Here is a 25265-nt window from a genome sequence, read left to right as displayed (position 1 = left end):
TCTTGATACAAGAGAACATAATAACGTAATAGAAAGAAAGGTACTACTATTCTAACAATTGTAAAGATACAATAAAATTAATGATTTAGTAAAGAAACATACTAGTACAAGGAAAAAATAGGTGCTACAATTCTAACAGTCATAAAGATATGTAACAATAGAAGAAAATAATATATTAACAAAAGCCAATGTTATCTATTAAGAAAGTAAATTAACCAGAGCTGGGTAACTGTTAAGAAGGTGGCGGACTAAGGGGAGGTGGTGGAATTTCGTTGAAAAAAAATGGCGAGAACTTCTCCTTCGCCATAAAATATTCGCTATGAAAGCTTACGAGCCCTGATTGGTTCGAAAGCATCACGTGATCTTAAGTCACGACCTCATTGGCTAAGAAGTTAATTTATGTATAAAGCTAAAAACTGATGTTGACCGTAACAATTCCGTAATAGGAAAAATTAGTAATCAAAAGAAAAAAGGGGGCAAACGACATAGATTATTTTATATGTTCATAAAATCTTATTCATGTATTGTCCAGATTAGGGAAATAGCAGTCTAGATCGAACTTGTTTGGCATGAGGAAAATATAAACAAACACATGTGTTGAATAAAAAGGGGCATTTATTGAAAATGTCATAACTGACATTAATTAAAACTATTACATATAAAACATGTTATAAAAATTTTCCAAATGGCAAAACTGGGAGGTTACAGAACCGCCAAAAGGGAACCGCCGCCAATTGCTGGGCTTCTAGTGGGAACCTTTGCAAGTATACTGCCATAAAACGTATAAATACAGTTGTCCATACTTCAATGTTTTGTATTCTTTTTGATTTGGATGTAGGGTTTATTGTAAAATTGGAGCGATTATCTACCTGTAAAGTGTAATGTGTTGGTTGCGGGTTTAAGGAGGACGGTAATAGGTCTGCCATATCGACATACTTGTTTCTCCAAATAGCTTTACATGTAGCCCTCTTAATTTGATTGAGGATAAGAGTGCTTATTGGCTCCGCAAACTGAATGCCATTACCTGATAAAATTGCATTTGAATGATGGGAAATGGCATCTTGAAATGACGGAACAAACGGGACGTCATCTTCATCCGAATCTGAATCACTGGATTGCATGTCTGACATTGCTGACGATAAATGCGGAATTGGATTGCCGGGAGAAAAATTAGGCGCATCTGACGTGGACGGATTTGGAAAGTCATATTGACACGCACTAGCCATTGATTGAGTATTCATAGCAGGAAGTGTATGCACTCGCCTTGATGGCTCTCAGTACTAGCATCTGTGGTGTTATTTCCCATCTGTTGTGTTACTTGAGCTGGTGTAGGAGATGGTATCCCCAAAGAGCTCTGTTGGACCTGAGTTGTGGAAACCCCAACATTCGGGCGTTTAGTTTTCTTCCGCGAAGAGTCCTTGGTTGTGTTTGCTGTGCCACAAGTACATGGACATGGGGCATTCACTCCTTTTCTCCTTTTAGAAGGTTTCATCTGAAAAGAATGAAATATGACTGTCAGAAATCAAATAAATGGAAAACACAACCTCATATATATTTGTGAACTGTAAACTTAAGCCCAACAACATCCATTGTAAAATAAGACTCATAATTTGATGTGTGAGGTAATTGTAAACGTAAGCTGACGGCTATAAAATTAAGCCTACAAATATGACTGGTAACTAAACCATGTTTGTATAATGCGTGTCAATCGTAAACTAATGCGCACCAACATGGACCGCAAACTAAACAATGTATAAACATGTATAATATGTGTGAACTTTAAACTAAAGCACACAAACATGAACTGTAAACTAAGCCATGTATATATTATGTGTGAACTGTAAACTAAATCACACAGACATGGACTATAAACTAAACCATGCAATAAGAAATGTGTGAACTGTAAACTAAATCACACAGACATGGATTAAGACTAAACCATGATAATATTATGTGTGTGAACTAAACACTAACTCACACAGACATAAACTTTAAATTGTGTTATTGCATTGGAATCAGTTTGAAAGCATAAAAATTAAAAATCAACAATGCGCCACACCATGGCAACATTATTAATGTGTTTGAAGGAAACACCAGTTTTCCCCATACTGCATTACAGTACGAATATCCTTCCATTAGTGTAATCAATATCTGTCAATTGGGTGGCATGACACATAGATATGTACTATCTAAGTAATTCAAACCAAATCAAATTGTTTGTATAGGAAAAGGTAACCCTTATCAAAACAAAACTATATACTAAATGTTGGCAAACATGTTGCCTGAAAAAATGACTCATAAGTCATTGAAATAGTAACCATAGAGATTTAGATATGTATGCTTGAAGCAAGTAAGCCCGGAGTTAATAGAAAATTGTCCACCCTTACAGGGTTGATTTGAAAAGTAGTGATAAGTATTACATATAATGAACTAATTGACAACCACCTATGTGGTGACTACTATAATGAAAATATTAGCTTTAACTATGGCATGATAAAAGACATGAGTTAAAAATACATATCTTACGCATTGCAGATGGAACGTTTCAGGGCGGCGACCGCAGCTGCTCTAATATTATTTATGAGTGAGGCGGAGCTGACCAGCGTTAGACAAGTGACATCCATCTGATTAGAAATTTTGATGTTTACATGCTGATGACCAAAATCCCTTCATACGCCATTAATACGATCTATTGTGTTCCTGTTGGTTCAGTTTTTCAATCAATAGAGAAATGAGTTCATCTACACGAGAATTAAACCAGTCAGTCAACATCTACTGGATATCTAGTATGAACTGATGGAGAAAGTCTGTGCATGACTTGTAACACTATAATTTTCTGAACTTGTGCCACAAACAAAAGGGTGTCCACCATGTCCACGATGCTATTTGCAACTGATCGAGGAGAAATATATGGCCTGTATATATCGTTTGTGCCGATAACCAAAACAACTATGTCGGGATTAATCGTAAACAACCTCTAGGCGTTGTCGAAGTATTGACACTGTAGCGCCAGAATATCCGGAATATTGAACCATTGCATTGCCATGTAGGTTCAAATCATATCGCTGCGTACAATCTCCTCGAATGAATTCCCTTAGTCTTTTCACAAATGAGTGTCCAAATATCTGTATTTTAGGCGCCATGATGGTTGTATAACAATGGAAAATTCCTTTGTTTACAGCTCGCGTGAAAATCTGCCTTTTTACACTGGAATTGGAGACAAAAACGGGGTCGCCGCCCCAACAATTAACGTCCAACAACTTCTAATAACAATAAACTAATATATTGCGATAATGTTTCACCTTGAAACAAAGATACTATTGTAAAATCTTGAGAATTTCGTTGAAAAAATTGGCGAGAACTAATCCTTCGCCATAAAATATTCGCTATGAAAGCTTACGAGCCCTGATTGGTTCGAAAGCATCAAGTGATCTTAAGTCACGACCTCATTGGCTAAGAAGTTAATTTATGTAGAAAGCTAAATACTGATGTTGACCGTAACAATTCCGTAATGTTTATTTAAGTAAACAATAAATAATTCTACTAAAAACAATTTGGTATATACTTAAAATAATTGATTCTACTCCATTTAACTAAAATAAACAGTTGAGATATACTTTCATAACAATCATAACAGGCCGTCTAACCATGAAAACCTTCAATATGGTCAGTCACTATTAACAAGAGCAAATTAGGAAAAATAGGATAATTAAAAATAATTTTTAGGGGTTTTTGCCTTTTAAAATATCAGTTCAATTTCGATAGTGGACAAATACTACACAAAATTAAATATTCATAGTTGAAAGTAAATATCGCTGATACATTTTAAGATAACAACCAAAAAGGGGAAAATATAAGTAAAAAATGTATACAAAATGTGTAACTTTGTTGACTATTAAATTTCTAATGTATATCTGACCTAAAAGTAAAAGTTTAAAGTGAATACCTATGTTTATCAAGCTTCGAGATTAATTGAACATATAAGTATGCATATACATACAAAGTAAGAAGTTCCTAGCTATTTTACCTAAAACACCATCTGTATATTTTATTATAACAGTTCCTTGTGACCTTGGCGTTTAACTTTAATCCATGACCATATGGAAAATAAAAGCCATAAAATTTTATCTTTCTTCAGACTGTACCAACAAATATGAATATAAACAATAGTTATGCATTTGATATTACCAATGGAATTCCCCTGAAAAGCGTCAATAAGCAGATGTTATTATCAAAAGATACTGAGAACCTGACATAATCCTAGGCAAGATTAGTATCATTCTACTTAAATGTTTATCAAATGTATTATGAATTTTAGATATTGTTTGATTAGTTTTTCCTATATTAGGACAAGAATGAAAATATTTACAATATATAGATTAGTATTTGATTTAAGACCAAAAACATTGAAGAAGATTAAGCTATTTATGATAGGTTTTTTGTTAATACCTAAATGACTTGGCATTGGTGTTTGGTTGGCAAAACGTAATGTCATGATGGTATGAAATCGGTTATTAGGTTTTTGTCAGTTTTCTCCTCGGTGTCCATATGGAGGTTATCATTAAACATTTGAAGTGACACGTTCATGCCATTCCAAGAAATGCTGTATGTATGGTCCCCTCATAAAAAATGCATGTACTGAGGAAAAGATGGACGAAACTTAATTAAATTGGACTTCGACAGGGACCAAAGTATATGAAGCATGCATGGAACAGAAAAGCAAACTTTTTAAGGAAAACAGTTAACAAGAGGACAAACTTGGCCCATGATCTCTCACCTGACACATCATTTCATTGTAGGTCAAGCGATAACAAAATATAAGAAGTAGGTCAGCTGAAATCAAGATTCAATTCAGCATTAAAATTGACACCCTAGGACCAAATTTAAATCTGTATGTCAAAAAACAAGAAAGTAGGTCAAAGGATATCAAACATATCAAAAGTAGGTCAGGTAATATCAAAATACAACTCGGCATCAGAAATTATACCTTTGGTCCACATTCCAATATATGTAGGTAGAAAAGCAAGAAAATAAGTCAAATCATAGTAATAATATCAAAAGTAGGTCAGCTGATATCAAAATTGAATTAGGCCTCATAAATAACACCTAAGCAAGAAAGAAAGAAACTTGGTCAAACAAAATCATTAATATCGAAAGTAGAACAGTTAATATCAAAATTTAATTCGGCATCAGAAATCACATTTCTGGTCCAAATTTCAAGTCAGTTTGATGATAATTGAGTCAAAAATGTGACAAATAGTGTTTACAAGATTTTTTTCATATTTGGGCAGTGTTTATTTTTTGACCCAAGGTGACCCATATTCGAACTTGACCTAAAATCATCAAAACAAATTTGCAAACCAATTTCCAGGATATTTGGATCCAAACAGTAGCCACTTAAGAGTTAACAATATTTTCTACTTTTAGCAACTGTGACCTAGTTTTTCATACGATATGAACCATGTTCGAACTCGTCCGAGCAATTACCTAGACAAGCATCCTGACCAAGTTTAATGATAATTAAGGCAAACATATGACTACTAGAGTGTTAACAAGGTTTTACTTTATTTGGGCGGTGTAACCTAGTTTTTGATCCCTAGGTAACCCATATTCGACTTTGACCTAGAATTCATCAAATCAAACTTTCAGAGCAATTTCCAGGATATTTGAATCAAAACAGTAACCACTAGAGTGTTAAATAGAATTTTCTTTTTAAGCTCCTGTGACCTAGGTTTTCATCCGAGATGACCCCTGTTCGAATTTACTAGACAAGCATCCTGACCAAGTTTGATAATAATTGAGTCAAAAAAGTAACAACTAGAGTGTTAATAAGGTTTTTCCATATTTGGGCGGTTTGACCTAGTTTTTGACCCCAGTGACCCATATTCGAAATTGACCTAGCAATCATTAAAACAAACTTTCAGACCAATGTCCAGGATATTTCGATAAAACAATAGCCAATAGAGTGTTAACAAAATTTTTCTATTCTTAGCTTCTGTGACCATGTTTTTCATCCGAGATAACCCATGTTCGAAATCATCTGAGCAATAACCTAGAGAAGCATCCTGACAAAATTTGATGACGTTTGAAGCAAATATGTGACCACTATAGTGTTAACAAGTTTTTTCCATATTTTGGCGGTGTGACCTAGTTTTTTAACCCAGGTGACCCAAATTCGAGCTTGACCGACAAATTATCAACCAATTTCGTGGATATTTGGATAAAAACCGTAACCACTAGACTGTTCACAAGATTTTTCTATTTTAGCTACTGTGACCTAGTTTTCAAGGGGGAAAATCACGCCGTTCGTTACCCAAACAAACAAGATGGCGGATGCAGCTAAAAAGTAAGTATTTCCTTTTCTTCCCTGAAATGCGTGATGTTCTTGTGTTAAGGTACATATAATAACATTCTCCACAATTTTCCTGGCACACAGGATTTTATTTCTTGATGCTTCGTCCCGTACTTCTTCTGAAAAGCGCGTCACTAAAAACGGAGCGAGATCATTTTCCACCGGTATGATCGTGATAACGTACGGCTTCTTCTCTCACACTCACTGTTTCTTTACATATTTGTATATTAACTGAAACCACTGACTTTAAAAAGTTGTAGTATGCCGTCATCTTAGTATCCGTGCCCATTCTGGCTTGATTTATCGATGTTAATATTGATATCGAATGATAACGTATGGCGAACAAAATTTCAATGATAACGTACGGTGCATTTTTCTACTTGGTCGATTTCCATTTGTCCAGTCATCTGATAATAAATTATTTGTATGTAGGAAATGATAGATATATGAAAATTATGTTTGTCAGTTCAAAAATAAATTGAAATAATTGAACAGTGCTGTCCCATCGGGAATGCATATCTTTCTAGCTGGTGGCAAAATAGATATTTGTCGTTAATATACTAACCTTTATCTACCAATTAAAACACACACGTATAGTTTGAGCATATTTTTTGTATAAAATGCAGAATGGAAATAAAAGTCTCCACTTTCAGAAAACATGTGTGTATTGTTGATTTCACATTAAATTTCGCCAGTGTTGTGCGATTATTATGGTCGTATCCCCTTATCAGAAGTAAGAAATACATTTAGGGGAGCAAAAATGTATAAAGGTACGAACGGCTTGATATATTTTCTTATTCAAATAAAAATTCTAAAATTATTTCTAAGAAATTTCTGATAATGAAACCTTAATATTTGAACCGCGTCAAACATCAACAAAACGAAAGTGATTGCCACTTACTTACACACAGATGAGATGAGCCTTTGTTTATTTAATATGGTCGCTCATTGAAAGAAGAAAACAAACTTAAAAAGAATAATGAAGTGTAATAATGAGTGTAGGTTCTATATTGAATTTATTGAATGAGTTAGAAAAATAATGTTATGCAAAAAGTTCAATAAATTCAGTAAATAAGAAATTTCCTATTTATTTGACGGGCGGTTAATATTGAAACGTTCCATTTAGCGTAAAGTTGTGCACTTTGACGCCCGGTAGCCATACAGTTTTTTTATTATTTTAAAAGAAAAGAACGTCATCATTTGATCAAAACAATTACATGCAATTCATGAATTTGCTATAATATTCTGGCGTTTTTTTTCCATAAACGCCCCAACAGAAACAATCAATTTCTTAAAAAAGTATTGTAGGAATCAGCAATAAAAGAGTGACAATAAAATTCGCTTATTATTTTCTAGTGTTAAACATTTTACGGAGTATGAAATATAAAGTTTCAAATCGGATTTGGATTTCGACGTTTTTATCCATGCCGGAAAACCCGTCTGAAACCTTTTATGTCAGACAGCTCATGCGCTCAGATGACGTCATTATCTTTATGAGAGAACGGGTGTGAAAAGTACTACATTACTATGAAAATAGTATTTACAAGCATAGGTAAGTGTTCATCCGTGCTGTTCTACAGAAATTAGAAACTTCGACGGGAGCGATATCGATAGCGACAAATTAATAAAGACTTTTTTCCTACATTAGTCATGAAAATATATTAATTGACATTTTTATTGGTTTTTACTTTTAGACGTGCAGTAGACGTGGATTTAAATTTGAACTGCATGTATATCCTTCATCCATAAATACAAAATTAATGTAAGATGGCCTTTTGACGTCATTTTTACTCAATTAATATCCAAAAACGGCACACGAAAGCGCATGTGCAAATTTATGCAAATGACTATTTTTACAAACACGGTTCTATGAAGTACTGTGAAAAACAGAAGCCGATCATGAAAGAAATTTTATATAGTATCGACATTTGTTCTTCTATGAAATTTGACACACATGATTTTGAAGAAAATACAGCGTTTCCATTGGATGACAAATAAAGTTAGACACTTATTTATATAGATATTTGACATTTGGGATCAAGTTTAACTCTTGACGACACTCTGTATATGTTAGTGTTCATCCGAGCTGTTCTACAGAAATAAAAAACTTCGACGGGAGCGATAGCGACAGGAGAATGTTTCTAATTTCTGTAGAACTGGATATATCTATCCGATACGAAAACACATGACAGATATTCTTATGCAAACACTAAATAATTTTCAGTTTCTTTATTTGTTTCTACACATCTGTCTGCAAAGACCTGAGCGATAGACGTAACTTTTCTATTTAAAACTAACTGTTATATCAATTAAGCAGAAAAATGCGCCGTACGTTATTTTTGATATTTTGTGCACCATAAGTTATCATTTCTAGGAAATGCCCCGATATTAATATTTACAGCAGTTATTTCAGCCGGAATTGGCATGAATGCTTAGATGACGACAAATTGCAACTTTTTAAAGTCAGTGGTTTCAGAAAATTTACATATATGAAAACGAAACAGTGAATTTTAGAAAAGAAGCCGTACGTTATCACGATCAAACCGGTGAAAAATTATCTCGCTTTGAATCTGGTGACGCGCATTTCAAATAAAGTACAGGACAAAACATCATAAAATAAAAGCCTGTGTGTCCGTAAACTTGTGGAGAAGGTTATTACATGAACCTTTACACTAGAACATGACGAATTTTAGAGAGCAAGGAAAACACATTTCGGCTGCATCCGCCATCTTGTTTGTTTGAGTAACGAACAGCGTGATTCCGTGGTTTTCAAACCTAGATGACCGATGTTCGCACTCCTCAGATAAATTACATAGACAAGCATCCTGACCAAGTTTGATGATGATTGAGTCATAAATGTGACCACTAGAGTTTTAGCAAGGTTTTTCCATATTTGAGCAGTGTGACCTAGTTTTTTACTAAAATAAAAGACCTTTTTCCAAGTTACTTATTTTATAAATAAATAGATTTGAATATATAAGCGCCACTGGGCAGTTACATATTGATTAACAGGGTGCAAATGTTGTATTTACAAGCGGTACTTGGCTGTAATATCATAAATCACCAGGGTGCATAAGAGTTAAAACATTATATCAGATTATGTCACTTCGTTAGTTGTCAAAATAACTATGATCCGAGTCCTAGGGACTTTATTGGTCATGCCTGACTGATTTGATACTCCAGAATGATTACCAACTGGCACAGTGAAAAATACGTAATCATAATTTAGTTCATAACAGTTATGTGTACGTTTTTCACAACTTGTTTTTTTATTGATTATTTAAAAAAGTATGTAAGCAGAGTATGAATTAAATAAAAGTAACATGTTGAAAATATCACTTTACGTGCTTTCATATAATGTGCATTCAACCTGCGTGATGTACGATTTTTTGAGAGACACATATTATATACATGTACATTCAAAAGAATTGTTACTTGTATGTTTTAACACTTTTGAAATTGCATATATTTATATTATTGTTTTTCTTTGTCTCAGTAATGCTTTAATCAAAATAATATTTATTCAACCAGTATCTTGCAATAAATTATTACACAGCCGTGTTTTGAAACTACAGAATACCTACATGTTTGAAACTCAAAATAAAACTCGGTTCGACAATTTTCATTATTAAGAATCAAACGAAAATAGTAATTATGATCAGTTACCCAGCCATGATCTAGTATTGACACAAATCGTTAATCTTTTTATAGTTAACATATTTATTCATTTGACCATCCTTTCATCAAATATCTTATTCAATTTCACAAAATTTTGGAAATTTCAATCTGCCCATCTTACAAGAGTAAGGATTAAGATCTTTATATCCCTCTACTAATGTACTTAAGCGTATCGGCAACGTCCATCGTATCCCCCAATGACGTCATCCAAGTGCAGTGCGACAACATGAATACGGTCTTAAATGAAAGGTTCTATTAACTAGCAAAGAAAACAAAAATAAAGGTTAATATAGTGGTATTGAAAATGAATTTGAGTACCAAAGGAGTATTAGTATTCTCGACGAATATACATAATCAGTTCAATAAAAACAAACTCTTCTCTTAAGTTTTTTTATTTCATTCCAGACGAACACATTTATATCAGCGGACACTCGGTTAGACCACCTAACCGTCCAACCATATAGGGCTTACAAGGACAAGCCATAAATGGCGAGCTTTGAGCTAAAATGACCGTTTACAATTTCGATTTTGGACTTAACGTTGGCAAAATACCAGAGTATTCACACGACGAACGCACTCACTCACTCACTCACCAACTCACCAACTCACTCACTCACACACACTCACTTATACCATCGGACACACAGACACAGCACTCACACTACACAAATCCTAAAATGTGTAGTCAGATTTACCGTCGTCAGTAGTAGCCATAGCTCAAGTTGTTCTGGCTTACCGGAATAGCCGTAGATCGGGATAATTACTAGTATGGAATTACAATATGAAATAAACCGATGTCTATTGTACAAGTTTCATTGTATATAATCTCTGGCTAGCCAGTTCAGCCTGAACAGGTTTCAAGCTACCCGAACCAACCGGAACAGCTGCATTTTTTAAGTAATTGATTGATTGAAAGAGACATTGCTCATGACATCGAACATTGCCCATATTTAAACAACGCGTATATTTAACCCCTTCTTGCGTTGTATGCAGCGCATGTTAAGCGTTTTCATTTTTTATTAATTCTTTGACCTCAAGATCGTATGAAATTACATTTGACATATAAAGTAACATAAATCATGTTGTGTAAAGTGAGTAGTTGTTTGGGCTATAATTTTTATACAGAACAATAAGAAACGTTTCTTTTTGCTTGTTGATATGAAATATCTTAGTATGTACATTATATCTTGTCTATGTTACAAGTCGGGTATACGTGCAATATTCAATCCTACTAAAATAATTATAGAATATTTGTTCTTTTTCATATCAATAAACAATGATACAATTAGAAAAAAGGGTAGAACGGGAGATCAGGAAAGAAAAATGTCAAATAAAGGGAAAGCTGCATATACATAAGCACATTGACCCCTATACAAAAGCACGCTCAGACATGCTCACACACATAAATTCGCAATAGCTGTCATTTTTAAAGCATGTATATTTTGTTATTGCCGTAAAACAGACATCAGTCGAATTTTTAATAAACATTGTGTTTTTAACATATATTTCAATTGTACATACTAAGATTACATCATTATAAACAAATAGTTTTACTTGTAGCTAACACCTTTCAGTGTCTATATACAAGTTATATAGGTATGAACATTACAATTAGCCCCTTTTTTCCCACACGTCATATTTTCAAAGCTAATGCCATTGTCTACTCCATCAATTTTTATAATATGTGCTGACCTAAACAATGTCCGTTTTTTAATAAGAACGACAGGCGTTGTTTTTCTTTATTCAAGCATCCACTCAATACAAAACATTGACTGTGTCACATAAAACACAAGTGCATAAGTCTTCTTAACTTTTTTCAGTATATAATATTAATCTTACTTTATTTAATATGTACGAAAAGATCAACAAATCAGATTGTTTTAGCAGTATTCGTTAAAAAAATCTTTTATTTCCTTTTTTGAAAAAGGTTTGTGTATCTTCGACTAAGGTGATAACTTATATGATAAGTAATTTTGTTTAATGGCGAGTACTTAAAGACATTTTTGATGAGAATCAGTATTAATAATTTTTATTTTCATTTTCATCGACATGTGCATAATATTCACTTTATTTCAAATGTGCTATATATCACACGTATATTCAAGAAACAATTTTAATTAGACAAACATTACCTGGTGTACATGATATGCCAACATCTTTATGGTGATCACAATCAGTTATTCCCCACTCTCTATGCGGGCATTGCGTTATGCTTGTTTCAGTTCCATTACAGTAAACACCGTGTAAACGTACTAGTGATGCTCCAGGGCCAAAGTGTGCGGACCTTAACACCATAGGGTTAGAGCTAAAATGATAAATATTTTTTATTAAATCATCTCATATACATTATAATGGTCGATTCAATAATGCTTAGCTTCCGTTTATCCATTTAATCTCTTAAATGTGTCGTTGTGGAAATAAACACACATCTTTTGAGAATCAAAATATATCAAATGCTATTATCAGTTTATCCCGATTTTCTGTTAAAAGATCAAACTATTTTTCTCTCAGACAATATTTTTAAAACAATTTGTCTGACTGCTAAAATTTAAAACAATAACTGTAAATAAATGCAATTTAGTATTGATAGTCCCGAAGGGGGAGTAGAGCTGTTTTGTAATCATCGCTTTTCGTCTTCGCACCAGTCAAATACGACTTATCCAATGCATCGTAAACATAGTGGTTAAAACATAATTGACATGTTTCTGTTCCTTCTTGTATGACCTTAACAATAATAAAAAAGATAGCAAAATACTATTCTAATTGTCCCTCACATGTCCCCATTCCGAATCAAGATACCAAAATTTTATCAATTAATTATTTGTACATATATAGTCTTTAAATATTTGTATTTATTGATATCTTTTTAATTAAATTCGTTTTGTTACACTGGCTTAATTTTCTCCGACTTCGATATTATTGCCGTGTTTTGTTTGTTCGGTGTTCTAGGGTAAGCATTTCACAATGTTGGTTAAAAGCATAACGATAATTTATTTGCAATATCTGAGCTAGTTATTGGCTACTAGTCCAGCAGGATTGATTATTACAAGCATAGCTTATCGAAAGAATGATAAGATTTTACGATTTTTTATTTCACTAAAAAATATTTACAACATACTAGATCCAAAAAAAAAATCAATTCAGCAATGGCGTATAAATATACATAAAATATGTTTAGAAGCCCGTTCAGTATTTTGTCCATGACTTATCGGGACAGCCATCGTATGTACAATTAATCTAGTGTACACTATCTTTTCCAACTAAGTTTACAAGGGTTTTTGCTGAAGTAAAGATATTTTTGTCATAACTGCTTTATTTAGAGACATTCGCATCAATATTTCTGCATGAATATAGTTTTCATATATTAAATTTATTCAAAACAAGATATAGAGAACTATTGTTTTCGGAAATTGTGAACACTGATTCAAGCTAAGCTACTCATTTGCTTTTAGATGGCACATACTACACAAGAGACTACCAAAGCACAAGGCACATACAAAATATCGTGATCAGGAAAAGCACACGTTAGTTACATTACTGTGACTTCCTGTTATATTAAAACATTTTTTTTTCAGAAAGATGTTGAGAACTTCTGGCTGTTATCTGTATGATTGATTACGTATTAGGGATTTACCTTTTCGCAAGAAAGGAAATATTTACCGTATTATGTAGGACAATCAATTGTGTGGATATATTTCTAAGGTGTGTAAAATAGAATTTTCATAATATTGTTTCTCACTTGAGGTAATACTACAGATGTTAATGAGACATTCTTCGTTTTATAAAATGAATGTTAACATATGAAGGTACATCTTACTTACTGTGGGTAATTCAGCATCTTACAAACAACAGTTGCTGACTTCTCACTAAACGCATCATCGCATACTGTTCCCCAAGCCCCATTATGCCATACTTCCAGTCTCCCTTCATACTGATTTGATCCATTCACCAATCGAACTACAAGAATCGATATATAAAACATGATTTATATATAGCTGATACTATCAATATAATCTTTTTTTTTGTTGTTGTTGTTGTTGTTTTAAAGTCTTTCTTTGGGGGGGGAGGGGTGTCTTTTTTATTTTTTGTTCAATGTTTACAAAATAAAAAGGAAGCTGTCATATGTAATAATGTGCAAAAAAAAATATTTAAGCCCTGATGTATGCTAGTAGTATAAGTTATAGTAGAAATAGTAGTAGAAGAAGGTATTGACAACCGACTCTGATCAACCTTCTTCAGCACTTTTTTACTTAAATAAATTGTATGGATTGTAACACCATGATAAAATGAGACAACATAATACAATGTTTGAAAATGTTATATTTGTTTTCTATTTTATATTTTAAAAATGTTTTTCATTGTTTTTCATTTTCATTTGTTTTGTAAAAGGGATATACAGGCAAAATTTTCTTTTCTTCGTTTTGAATTTTTCTTCCATTATTTTGTAAATGTCCTCAAAATAAATACACTAGGCAGTCACAGGAAAAACTGTTTGCCTTAGAAAGATTAAAATGGTGGATTCCTAACTTGACCCACGTGGGTCAGGTTAGAGCGTTAAGATTTCTCAAAAGTTGTCACAGTGAACTCTTGAAACGTTAAAGAACATGTCAAATAAAAGACTTAGACTTTATTAAATCATACAATATCCACAATATCTGTTATTGTAATTTCCAAGGTTTGTTAATGTCACATGACTTGATTTTAAAACTACTCGGCGATTCTTTCGACATCTAAGTTTCGTTCAAAATATATAGGTATTTGTACAGCTTAAAACCCAAAATATATAGAATTTGAATAGAAATTCATGCTGGGACTTTAAAAAAGGGTATTTTTAAAAAATGGCATTTAAGCTTGATTTGAGTACATAAGATCATTTTAATATTTTAGTCATTAATTTGCCAGAGTATCCCTTTAAATAATTATCACTTTCTTTCGAAAATACTATAAGTAAATAATTTATTTCAGAAACACTTAAAATCAGCCAAAGATTACCTGGTGTACATGATATGCCAACACCGCTGTCGTGACTGCAATTATGTTTTCCCCAACCCGAATGCATACACTGAGATATTCTTGTGTCTGTTTCCGAACATTTCACTTTGTCTAAATGTAACGGAAATGCTCCAGCGCCGAAGTAAGAAGACTTGAATACCACAGGATTAGTACTAAATATGTTAGGTTAAATATAAGAACATCGTAATATCATATTTATCTGTTTATTTAATGCAATACATTAATTTTTCCAATGTTTGTTTTAATTCAAACGTGTTTTCTACGCCGTAAAAAAGAATGTATACAATTATTTTCAGAATCAAACTGGGGATCAATTGATATTGTAAATCAATCACTTTGTGATATTAAACCTCTATCAATTATATTATGCCTCAAACAAAAGTTTTTGAAAATTTGTTGGCTTAGTTTATTAAACAATGTTCTAAAATAAGTTAACTTACTGTTGAAAATTGAGCATCCTACAAACAACACTTGCTGATAGCGTATCAAACCCATCATCGCATACTGTTCTCCAAGACCAATCACGCCATACTTCTAGTCTCCCTTCATACTGATTCGAGCCGTTAACTAATCGAACTACAAGAATAACAATAATATTGTACGAACATTCTGAAGCTAAAGCGTTCAAAGAATAAACAATTTCAACTTCATTAACGTTATTTACTTCTTTTGCTTCTCGTCATAACTCTTTTTGTTTGTTGAAATAACATTTTTTTCCGCATTTCAAGGTCTTTTTATTTTGCGTTATTACGACTTTATGAGTGATACTATATCTATTTTGTTTCATGTAACTATCCAATTGGTTTGCGTTATAATACCTTTATTTGCGTTCTTACGCCTTAACAATATTTTATTTTACAAGCGTGATGATATTAAGCTTTTGTTTTAAAAAGATGTTCAATGAATAAAAAAGTATATAAGGGGGGGATAATCAGCCCTTTAGATGTGACTAAAGATAAAATCAAAATGACTTTCTGAATTAATGCTAGAAGTTAATTATCCCAATAAATGTCAGACATGAGAAACTCTTTACTTTTGCCAGATTGCAGCACTTATAATAATGTTGCCGAAACTTCTATTACTGGTTAATTATAAGTGTATAAGTTCTTTCGACTAAAAGGCTTTTTACATGTGTATATTATTCTTTTGATTGGTTGAAAGATGAGAAAGAAAAAAACATATAATGACCTTGGCCTCCTTCCACTATTTTACCTAGTGTATCTACCATATATCTCGTCTCGTTTAGTGTGATAAGATCTAATGAAATTTCTTCCCAGTACTTGATTTGCATGGCAGTAATATCTTCGAAACGTTCGTCTATAGTATTGTTAATCGCAACTTTGAACGTTTCAACCGTGTCCTTATATACCAATTGTTCAGTAGTTATGTCCTGGAAACGTTTGTGGATGGTCTTGTTAATCGCAACTTTGAACGTTTCAATGGTGTCCTTATATTTCACTTGTTCAGCAGTTATGTCTTGGAAACGGTTGTCGATGGTTTTGTCAATCGCAACTTTGAACGTTTCAATGGTGTCCTTATATTCCACTTGTTCAGCAGTTATGTCTTGGAAACGTTTGTCGATGGTTTTGTTAATCGCAACTTTGAATGTTTCAATGGTGTCCTTATATTTCACTTGTTCAGCAGTTATGTCTTGGAAACGTTTGTGGATGGTTTTGTTAATCGCAACTTTGAATGTTTCAATGGTGTCCTTATATTTCACTTGTTCAGCAGTTATGTCTTGGAAACGTTTGTCGATGGTATTGTTCATCGCTTCTTTGAAAGTTTCAATGGTGTCCTTGTATTCATTTACTATTTTATTCATGCTTGAAACTAATTTGTTTCTTTCTTTTTTCTCTGAGATCAGCACCTTCTGTAATCCTATCTGTTTTTCCTTTGTCTCAGTTATTGTTTTATTAAATTTCATATTGATATCGTTTACGTTTTTTTCTAACATTGCCAGACGATCTAAAATATAAAAGGAGCGATTTGGCTAACACACGATTTTTAAACTAAAATAAAAGTTATCGTACAATTATAAGTGTTCAAATAGTAACCAAATACATAACGCATATGTTAATGTGTTTTTTTATAACTATATGACATTGTTTGAAATTTAGTAAAATTCCGAATAAAGATATGCAATTTAAGATAAATTTAAGTTGAATTTTCTATGAATGATACATTTGACAAAAATAGTACTTATGCATATTAATCATGTTTTTTTTACGATTTAGTCAACAATATTTATAGTGATTAGAAACATAATTGTACCATTTGGAATTGGCCCAGTTGTCTCGTATGTCTTTATTCTCGCTTCTAATCTACTAACTCTAGCAGACTCCATTTGTTGTTCAAACAGCACTTTTTGTACTAAAACCTTTAATATTCCAACTTCCTGACAGTCACATACTGCATCCCCTTGACTTTTAACTGTTGGAATGGTAACAGACGACAAAATCACGATGTACAATAAGATCATTTTTAGAATGCACGTAGAAAGCTCATATGTCATTAATATATTCCTTTAGTAATCTGCTTTTTAAAACTTACTTACAACTATAACCATATGAAATAAAAACGTTTTTTTTAAAATAAATATAGCTTTCACAATTATGTCCCAATTCTACTGCCGTTCTTTATGCGCATAAAAATCAAATAATAATTTGTAATAAGTAGCGTGAGATTGGACGAGGGAATTTGAAGTACATCACTTGACATTAAGTGGTTACGTTTATACGTTTCAGTTTGATAGAATATATACCAGTTATCTAAACTTAAGGAATAGATAAAAAAACATAAAAAAACAATGGTATAAAAGAGTAAATAATTATATCCGACAAACGAATAAAATGGCAAAATACGTCACGGTGTTAAGTCAAAAGATAATCAAATTACAAATGCGATTCTTAACATACTGTAAATGTGCAATGAAAATGAAGGCTAAACAGTTAGTCAAGAAGTCATATCTGAAATAAATGCAACTTTAAAAGTTCTTTTTTAACATATTTCAAATTTTGTTTTATCAAAAGTCTACATACTAAATGAAATGACGGGGTGGCCCATTTTGACACGGGCACATTTTCAGCTATTGAAACACAGGGAACGATACACCATGATGCTACATGCCAATTACATGCATTGAAATTCACTAAAAGAATATTTTACTATATATCCTTTGAAAAAATGACCCTTTATGCTACGTCAACAATTAACAAAGTAATTTTTTTTTCTAAAAACATGCAAATTATGTAAATACTTAATACAAAAACATTTCAAAACTAGGTAGCACATTTGTGAAAAAAAGGCTTTCCAGCATACAGTTTTAAGTACGAAAATCTATTAAAACATTTACATTAGGATATAATTTGTACAGGGCATTACTAGAACTATTTAGATGTTTTAAAATTTTCTACATACTTACAAAGCAGTTGCTTTAAGATGTTCAGAAAGGATTCATAGTCATTTACAGTCCGACTAACCGACATTGTATATTCCTCGAAATCTGTAACAAAAGTCTAAGGTATATTTAAACAGAACAAGAACGATGTCAACATGACCATCCCCCGCCGAATGTGTTTGGTCATTGGAAGAATTTATATATAGTAGAGCAGAATAATTCCATTTTAAGAGGTCTTTTGGTAAAGAAAACTGATGGCTGAAGTGATTACAGATTTGAAACCTATGTGAATACTGATGGCTGAAAATAACAAAGGGCAATAACTGAAAAATAATGCAGAGTATGTTATCATTCTTGTGTGCTGCATTCCTCCTCAGTAAAATCTATCCACCTATGAAGTTTCAAGTTGACACCTCAAATACTTTTGAGAAAAAAATTGAATTGAAAAATTAAGACATGAAAAATAACAAAGGGCAATAACTCAAAAATTATAAAAGGTAGAGTTATCATTCTTGTGCAGTGCTTACCTCCTGAGTGAGATCTATGCACCCATGAAGTTTCATTTTGATATCTCAAAGACTTTTTGATTTATGCTCTGGACAAAAATTAATTTTGAAAAATAACAAAGGGCAATAACTAAAAAATAATGCAGGGTAGAGTTATCATTCTTAAGCACTGCACTCCTCCTCAATGAGATCCATCCACCTTTGAAGTTTCAAGTTGATACCTCAAATACTTTTTGAGATAAGCTCTGGACAAAATAGCATGAAAAAAAACAAAGGGCAATAACTCAAAAATTGTATAGAGTTATCATTCTTGCGCACAACATTCCTCCTCAATAAGATCTATCCATCTATGACATTTCATGTTGATATCTCAAACACTTTTTGAGTTATGCTCCACTCAGGTGAAAAATTAGGTATGAAAAATAACGAAGGGCAATAACTCAAAAATCATGAAAGGTAGAGTTATCATTCTTGTGCACTGTACACCTCCTGAGTGAGATCTATGCACCTATGAAGTTTCATGTTAATATCTCATAGGCTTTTGGAGTTATGCTCTGGACAAAAATCAATTTTGAAAAATAACAAAGGGCAATAACTCAAAAATCATGCAAGGTAGAGTTATCATTCTTGTGCACTGCACTCCTCCTCAATGAGGTCTATCCACCTAAGAAGTTTCAAGTTGATAACTCAAATACTTTTAGAGATATGCTCCGGACAAAAATGTCGGACGGAAGGACGGACGGACGGAAGGACGGAAGGTCGGACGGACGGAGACTATTTCTATATCCTACGCCGAAAATTTTCGGCGGGGGAAAATAACATAGGACCAGCACTTAGCAGTAAAACCTAGCCTAGACTAGCCTCATTTAATATTAGTTATTCAGCTGTGGATGGGTCTATGAAAAATAGCACAACAATGTAAAACAACTTCTATTCCACGCCTGCGCTTTTATGCACTTTATACCTTATAATTGTTCTTATTTTTATTTCTCAAAAACTTTTTTTATCTTGCTACAGTTTGCAAATAAATTACTCATTTGCCAGTTAGATAAACATTAACTTGCGCTGTTGGCAGTTGGTATCATAATAGTAAATAAGCAAAATACCACTTTGTTTACAATTATTTCTCTACCTTTACGACAGATAAGTTCAGTGATATTGTCCAACAACATTGACCTGACACTCTGAATTTGACCCTGTTGTCGGTATATTCCGTGAACGTTACGATCAAATTGTAAATCGATATGAATGTAAAATATCCAATTGTGAAAGTGGTGTAAATTAAAAATCCCTCTTATTTTGGTAAAAGTTATTTCACTAGAAGAATGTAGAGCGTAAACTGGTAAATTTGAATCCTATTTCAGCGATTTTCTTTTTTATTTCTTATTTTAATTTTTAATTAAATGGCCATTCTCTTAAAACTATTGCAAACCTTTTTGTTGTGTGTAATATCTGTAAATATTTAATAAATAATTGCCTTTATAACGTGGTTTAAGAATAAATGTTTAAAACTCATTCGGATTAAAATCAATAAATGTCATTTCAATCCTGTAAAACACACTACACGTCGATCTCAAAAATAAAGAAAGTAGGCCTAAAACAATATCATCAGTAAGGATCGAACACATACCTTTCAATTATCAGGCATTCACTTAACCGACTGTGCTATTGTGGATAAACGAAATCCTGTGTAACTTTCAAGACATGACTTATATACTTCACATTAATGCTCGTAAACTACAGGGGCCCAAAACCCGGGAAAGTTGGACCCAAAATTTTTTAAAATTGAGGGGCCTAAAAATGTTTTTAAAATTGGGACAAGGTCAATAAAATCAAAATTTTAAACAAAAGAAAAACTTTTCAAAAACAATTTGGAAAAAGGCACAATATTTCTTTTAAAATTTTAAAGGTCAGATTCTCACAAAATAAAAAAAAGATGCAAAAAGGAGTAAAAATAGGGAAAGTTTTAATCGTTTGGGAAAAAATTAAAAAGATCCCAAATTAAAATGGGTTTTGGGGATAAAAAAGAAATATAAAGTTTTGAAAAAATAAAATTTTTTTTATTTTTTTTAAGGGGACTGAAAATTATTTTATTTTTAAAACGGTGTTTGGATTTGGTTTTCAATTTTTTTAAAATTTAAAAATGAAGCCCTTTTAATGAAAATTAAAAATTAAGAAGGAAGTAAAATTTAAACACCCAACAACGGGGTATTTTGGGCCAAATTTTTTTTTAAATAAAAAGAAAAAACTTTTTTCTTTTTTTCCTTTTTAAATGCGGGTTTGCCCAAGGAAGAAGGACAAATTAACATAAACTTAAAAAGCTTGTGAAAAAAGAAAAATACAGAAACAGGATGAATAATTATCGCCCAATTAAATTGGGTTTAATTTTTTAGGGGGCTTAACGAAATTAATTTTTTGCAAAGAAACTTTTTTAAGGGGGTCGGGGGTTTTTTTTAAATTGGGAAATAACAAAAAATAAACAAAAAAATGAAGTTGATCAAAAAAATAAAACAAAATAAAAAAAGAAAATGTAAATCAAGGGGGCTTTCCCTTTGGAACTTCGGGAAAATTAATAAAATTTTATCCCAAAAGCTCCCAAAATTTCTGGTAAATTTTTGAATTTAATTCTATTTTCTTCCCACCTTTTCCTTCATGCAAAACAATTTTAATTAAATTTTAATATTTTCTAGTAATAGACATACGTAGTCTGCATATGAATAAACGCCCCGCAGAAAACAGTGTGTGTCTTCACTCTGAATGTCTTGTCTAAGTGAAAAAGCCATTGGTAGTCTGTCAAGTACAAAAATTTGAGTCTAACTTAAGTTTTCCAGTATAAAGCCAGTGTGGTATCTGTCCAGTAAGAGAGCCAGTGAAGTTTGTCCAGTATTCAAAAGCCGTGTAGTCTGTTGCCAGTAAATAGAGCCAGTGAAGGGTTTGTCCAGTATAAGATCCAGAGCGTAGGTCTCTCCATGTAGGAGAGCCAAAAGTGTGTCTGTCCAGTAAAATAGAGCCTCAGTGAAGTTTGTCCCAGTAATAGGTGCCAAAGCGAAGTCTAAATCTAGTAATAGTGCCACTGAGTCTGGCCATAGAGAGCCAGTGTTGTATGTCCAGTATAGTGCCAGCGAAGTCTATCTAGTATAGTGCCACTGTACATAGTCTGTCCAGTAGAGAGCCACTGTAGTCTGTCCAGCAGAGAGCCACTGTAGTCTGTCGAGTAAAGAGCCGATGTAGTCTGTCCGGTATAGAGCCAGTGTAGTCTGTCCAGTAGAGAGCCACTGTAGTCTGTCGAGTAAAGAGCCGATGTAGTCTGTCCAGTATAGAGCCAGTGTAGTCTGTCAAGTATAGAGCCAGTGTAGTCGGTCAAGTATAGAGCCAGTGCAGTCCGTCCAGTATAGAGCCAGTGTAGTCTCTCCAGTATAGAGCCAGCCAGTGTAGTCTGTCCAGTAGAGAGGCACTGTAGTCTGTCGAGTAAAGAGCCAATGTAGTCTGTCCAGTATAGAGGCCAGTGAATCTTCAGAAATAGAGCCATTTTAAGTCTGCCCAATTATACCACTTTTAGCTGTCCAGAAAGGGGACCCAAGGTTTGTCTTTTAATTTAATAGACCCAGGGTCTCCAGTAAAGAGAAAACTGAAGCCTGTCCATATGGGACCGGGTTAGCTGCCCGGGAATAGACCGGTTTTTGTCTGTTGAAATGGGGCCAGTTTTGCCCTATCTGGGATAGAGCCAAGTTTTTGCCCCTTATAACCACGTAATTTCTGTCCAGTATAAAGTTTTCCTTTTGGGTTCCGTTTTCCCAGAAGAGCCAGTTTTGTCTTTTCCATTATAAAAAGCCAGTGAATCGGGCCCATTTTAAAAGGGGGCCAGGGGTAGTCTGTCATTTTAAAAGCCAGTGAACCCCTGTCCGGTATAGAGCCATTTATTTCCTGTCCAGTATAAAACCCCATGTAGCCCTGTCCATTTGGGACCCTTTTTTGGTGTGTTTTGTATAGAGTCAGTGTCGGTCCAGTAAAAGGGGAAACGAAGCCCCTTTTTCCATAAGACCACAAAGTTTTCCCGGGGATAGACCCCTTTTTGTTGCAAGAAATAAAAGGCGGGGGTTTTCCAGAAGAGGTTTTTTGTTTTCCCAATATGGGAGCCATAAAGTCTTCCCAGAAATAATCCACGGGTATCTTTTCCAAGTAAGGACCCAATTTGTAGTCTGTCCGTAAAAAGCCAGGGGTTTTCCGGGCCAATTTAGAGCCATGAGCCCTGCCCAGTTTAGAGCCATGTAGTCGTCCGGATAGAGCCATTTGTGTCGTCAGTATAACCCGGGAAAAAGTCGGTCCAGTTTAGAGCCAGTGTAGCTTCCTATAGAGCAGTGTATCTGTCCAGTAAAAAAGGTACTGTATTTGTCCGTAAAGCCATTTTAAACCTGTCCGGGATAACCATTTGTTTGCCGAGAAAATAGAGGTATGAGCCCAGTTAAGGCATTGTCTTCAGTATGACCCATGAAGTCTGTCCAAAACCCGAGTTGTAGTGGAGAAGGATCTTCCCAGATGAGCCGGGTTAGTTGGCATAAAAGGAACTGTGTTCCAGTATAAAACCAGTTGTAGTTGAGGTAGACCAGTGTTGGCAGATAGGCCAGTAAGTCCTTCCAGTATTGGGAGTCACTGTAGCGTCCAGTAAGAGCCAGTGAAGCTGTGTATAGAGCCATTTAAGTCTTCCGAAAATAAGTACGAGTCGTAAGAAATAGAGCCAGGGCGCTGTATAGAGCCATTCTCATCGTTAGACCTAAATCGTACAAAAGTTAGACCAATCGAGAATTAGACAGGTTGCTGTCTGTATAGACCGGGTTTTTGTTACTTTTAAGGCCAGGTTGTCGCTAGAAATGACCATGGGTTGAGAAGAGCCAGGAAAAAGCTGTCCTTTTAATTAGACCCAGTGAAAGTTTTCCCTAAGAGGATAAGCTGCCAGTAATATACTGTTAAAGTTGTCATAAGAGCAGTGGCGCCCAGTATGACGGAGTCGGAGAAGGAAAGTATTAGATGGCCAGTTGTCTGTCCAATAGAGCCAGTGTTGCTGTTTTAAAACAGTAAATCTGTATATAGAGAATGTAAGTCTGCCCAGTATAAAACCATTGAAGTTGTCGTTTGAGCCACTTTATCTGTAATAGAGCATGTAGCTTCCCAGAAAGAGCCAGTGTTTTCTGCAGTATAACCATTTTGTCTATCAGTTAGGCAAATGAATCTTTTCCCAGATAGTCAGAGTTGCCAGTATAGAGCCATTTTGCTGTCAGTATGAGCCAGTGTTGTCAATTTAGAATAGAGCCAGTTTGTTCTGTCAGATAGGCCATGAAGCTGCCCAGTATAGACCATTAGTTTTCCCCAGATAAGCCATGTATCTTTCCAGAAGACCCAGTTATTTTCCCATTTGGCCATGTAGTTTTCCCATTTAGAGCCAGTTAGTCTGTCCTATAGAGCCAGTGTAGTCGCCCAGTATCCCCAGTGAATCTGCCAGTTTAAGCCAGTTTCTTGGTAAAGCAGTTAGTTGCCCAAGTATAGGCCACGTAGTCTCCAAAGAAAGGGGCATGCCTGTCCGGGATAGAGCCATTTAAAAAATGCCGAGTATAGAGGTATTGTAGCCTTCCAGTAAGGGCATGAGTTATCTGTATAAGCCATAAGTCTTCCAGTTTTACCATGTAGTTTCCCATAAGGAGCAATGTGTCTGCCAGTATACCAGTGAGTTGCCAGTATGAACCTGTAACCCTTCCCAGTAAAAGCCAGTTAGTCTGCCGGGATAGACCCATGTTTTCTGCCCATATAGGCCGTGAAGTCGTCCTATAGAGCATGTAGTTGCCCATAAAAAGCCAGTAAGTTGTCCAGTTAAACCATTTTAGTCTGCCCAGATAGAGCATGTAGTTTGTCCATTTAAAACCCCTTTTTCTGTTAGTATAAGCCAGTGTGCTTCAATATAAGAAATGAAGCTTAGATAGACCACTTAGCTGCCAGAAAGCCAGGTGTTGTTGTCAGTATAGGGGCCAGTTTTCTTACTAGTATAGAGCCATGTTTCTTCAAAGAGCCATAAAGCTTCCAAAGTCACTGAACTGCCCGATGGGCCCAGTGAGTCTGTCCAGTATAGAGCCATTTTGTCTTCAGATAAGCCAGTAAATCTGCCAGTTAGACCCATTTAGCTGTCCAGTATGAGAGTAGTTTTCCAGATAGACCCAGTGTTCGTCTATCTAGTTATAGAGCAACTGAAGTCTGTCCAGTCTGTTAGTCTGTTCCAGTATAGAGGCCAGTGTTGTCTGTCAGTATAGAGCCAGTGTAGTCTGTCCAGTAT

The 25265-nt window shown here is 34.0% G+C and overlaps 1 protein-coding gene across 5 annotated transcripts in view; it reads right to left on the bottom strand.

The window, feature by feature from the left end:
- The window catches only part of LOC132743110 (deleted in malignant brain tumors 1 protein-like), a 180390-nt gene extending 162667 nt beyond the window's left edge, over window positions 1-17723 (bottom strand). For 2 of the 5 annotated variants that reach the window (XM_060731624.1, XM_060731623.1), the window contains exons 1-6: window positions 17315-17720; window positions 16232-17008; window positions 15484-15619; window positions 15023-15195; window positions 13852-13987; window positions 12163-12335 (exon numbers count right to left, since the gene is read on the bottom strand). In XM_060731624.1, the coding sequence (XP_060587607.1) occupies window positions 12163-12335; window positions 13852-13987; window positions 15023-15195; window positions 15484-15619; window positions 16232-17008; window positions 17315-17555 (1636 nt within the window). In that variant the 5' untranslated portion in view covers window positions 17556-17720. Of the gene's footprint in view, window positions 1-12162; window positions 12336-13851; window positions 13988-15022; window positions 15196-15483; window positions 15620-16231; window positions 17009-17314 lie in introns of all 5 variants that reach the window. The other 3 variants (XM_060731622.1, XM_060731621.1, XM_060731626.1) reach the window with 2 other exon arrangements.
- Window positions 17724-25265: the final 7542 nt, after the last annotated feature.

The sequence above is a fragment of the Ruditapes philippinarum genome, unplaced genomic scaffold (genome assembly GCF_026571515.1).
Source record: "Ruditapes philippinarum isolate M1 unplaced genomic scaffold, ASM2657151v2 ctg981_1_1_1_1, whole genome shotgun sequence".
NCBI lineage: Eukaryota > Metazoa > Mollusca > Bivalvia > Venerida > Veneridae > Ruditapes > Ruditapes philippinarum.
The sequence above is the reverse complement of the archived record's forward strand: the minus strand, read 5'-3'. Positions and strand labels throughout refer to the sequence as shown.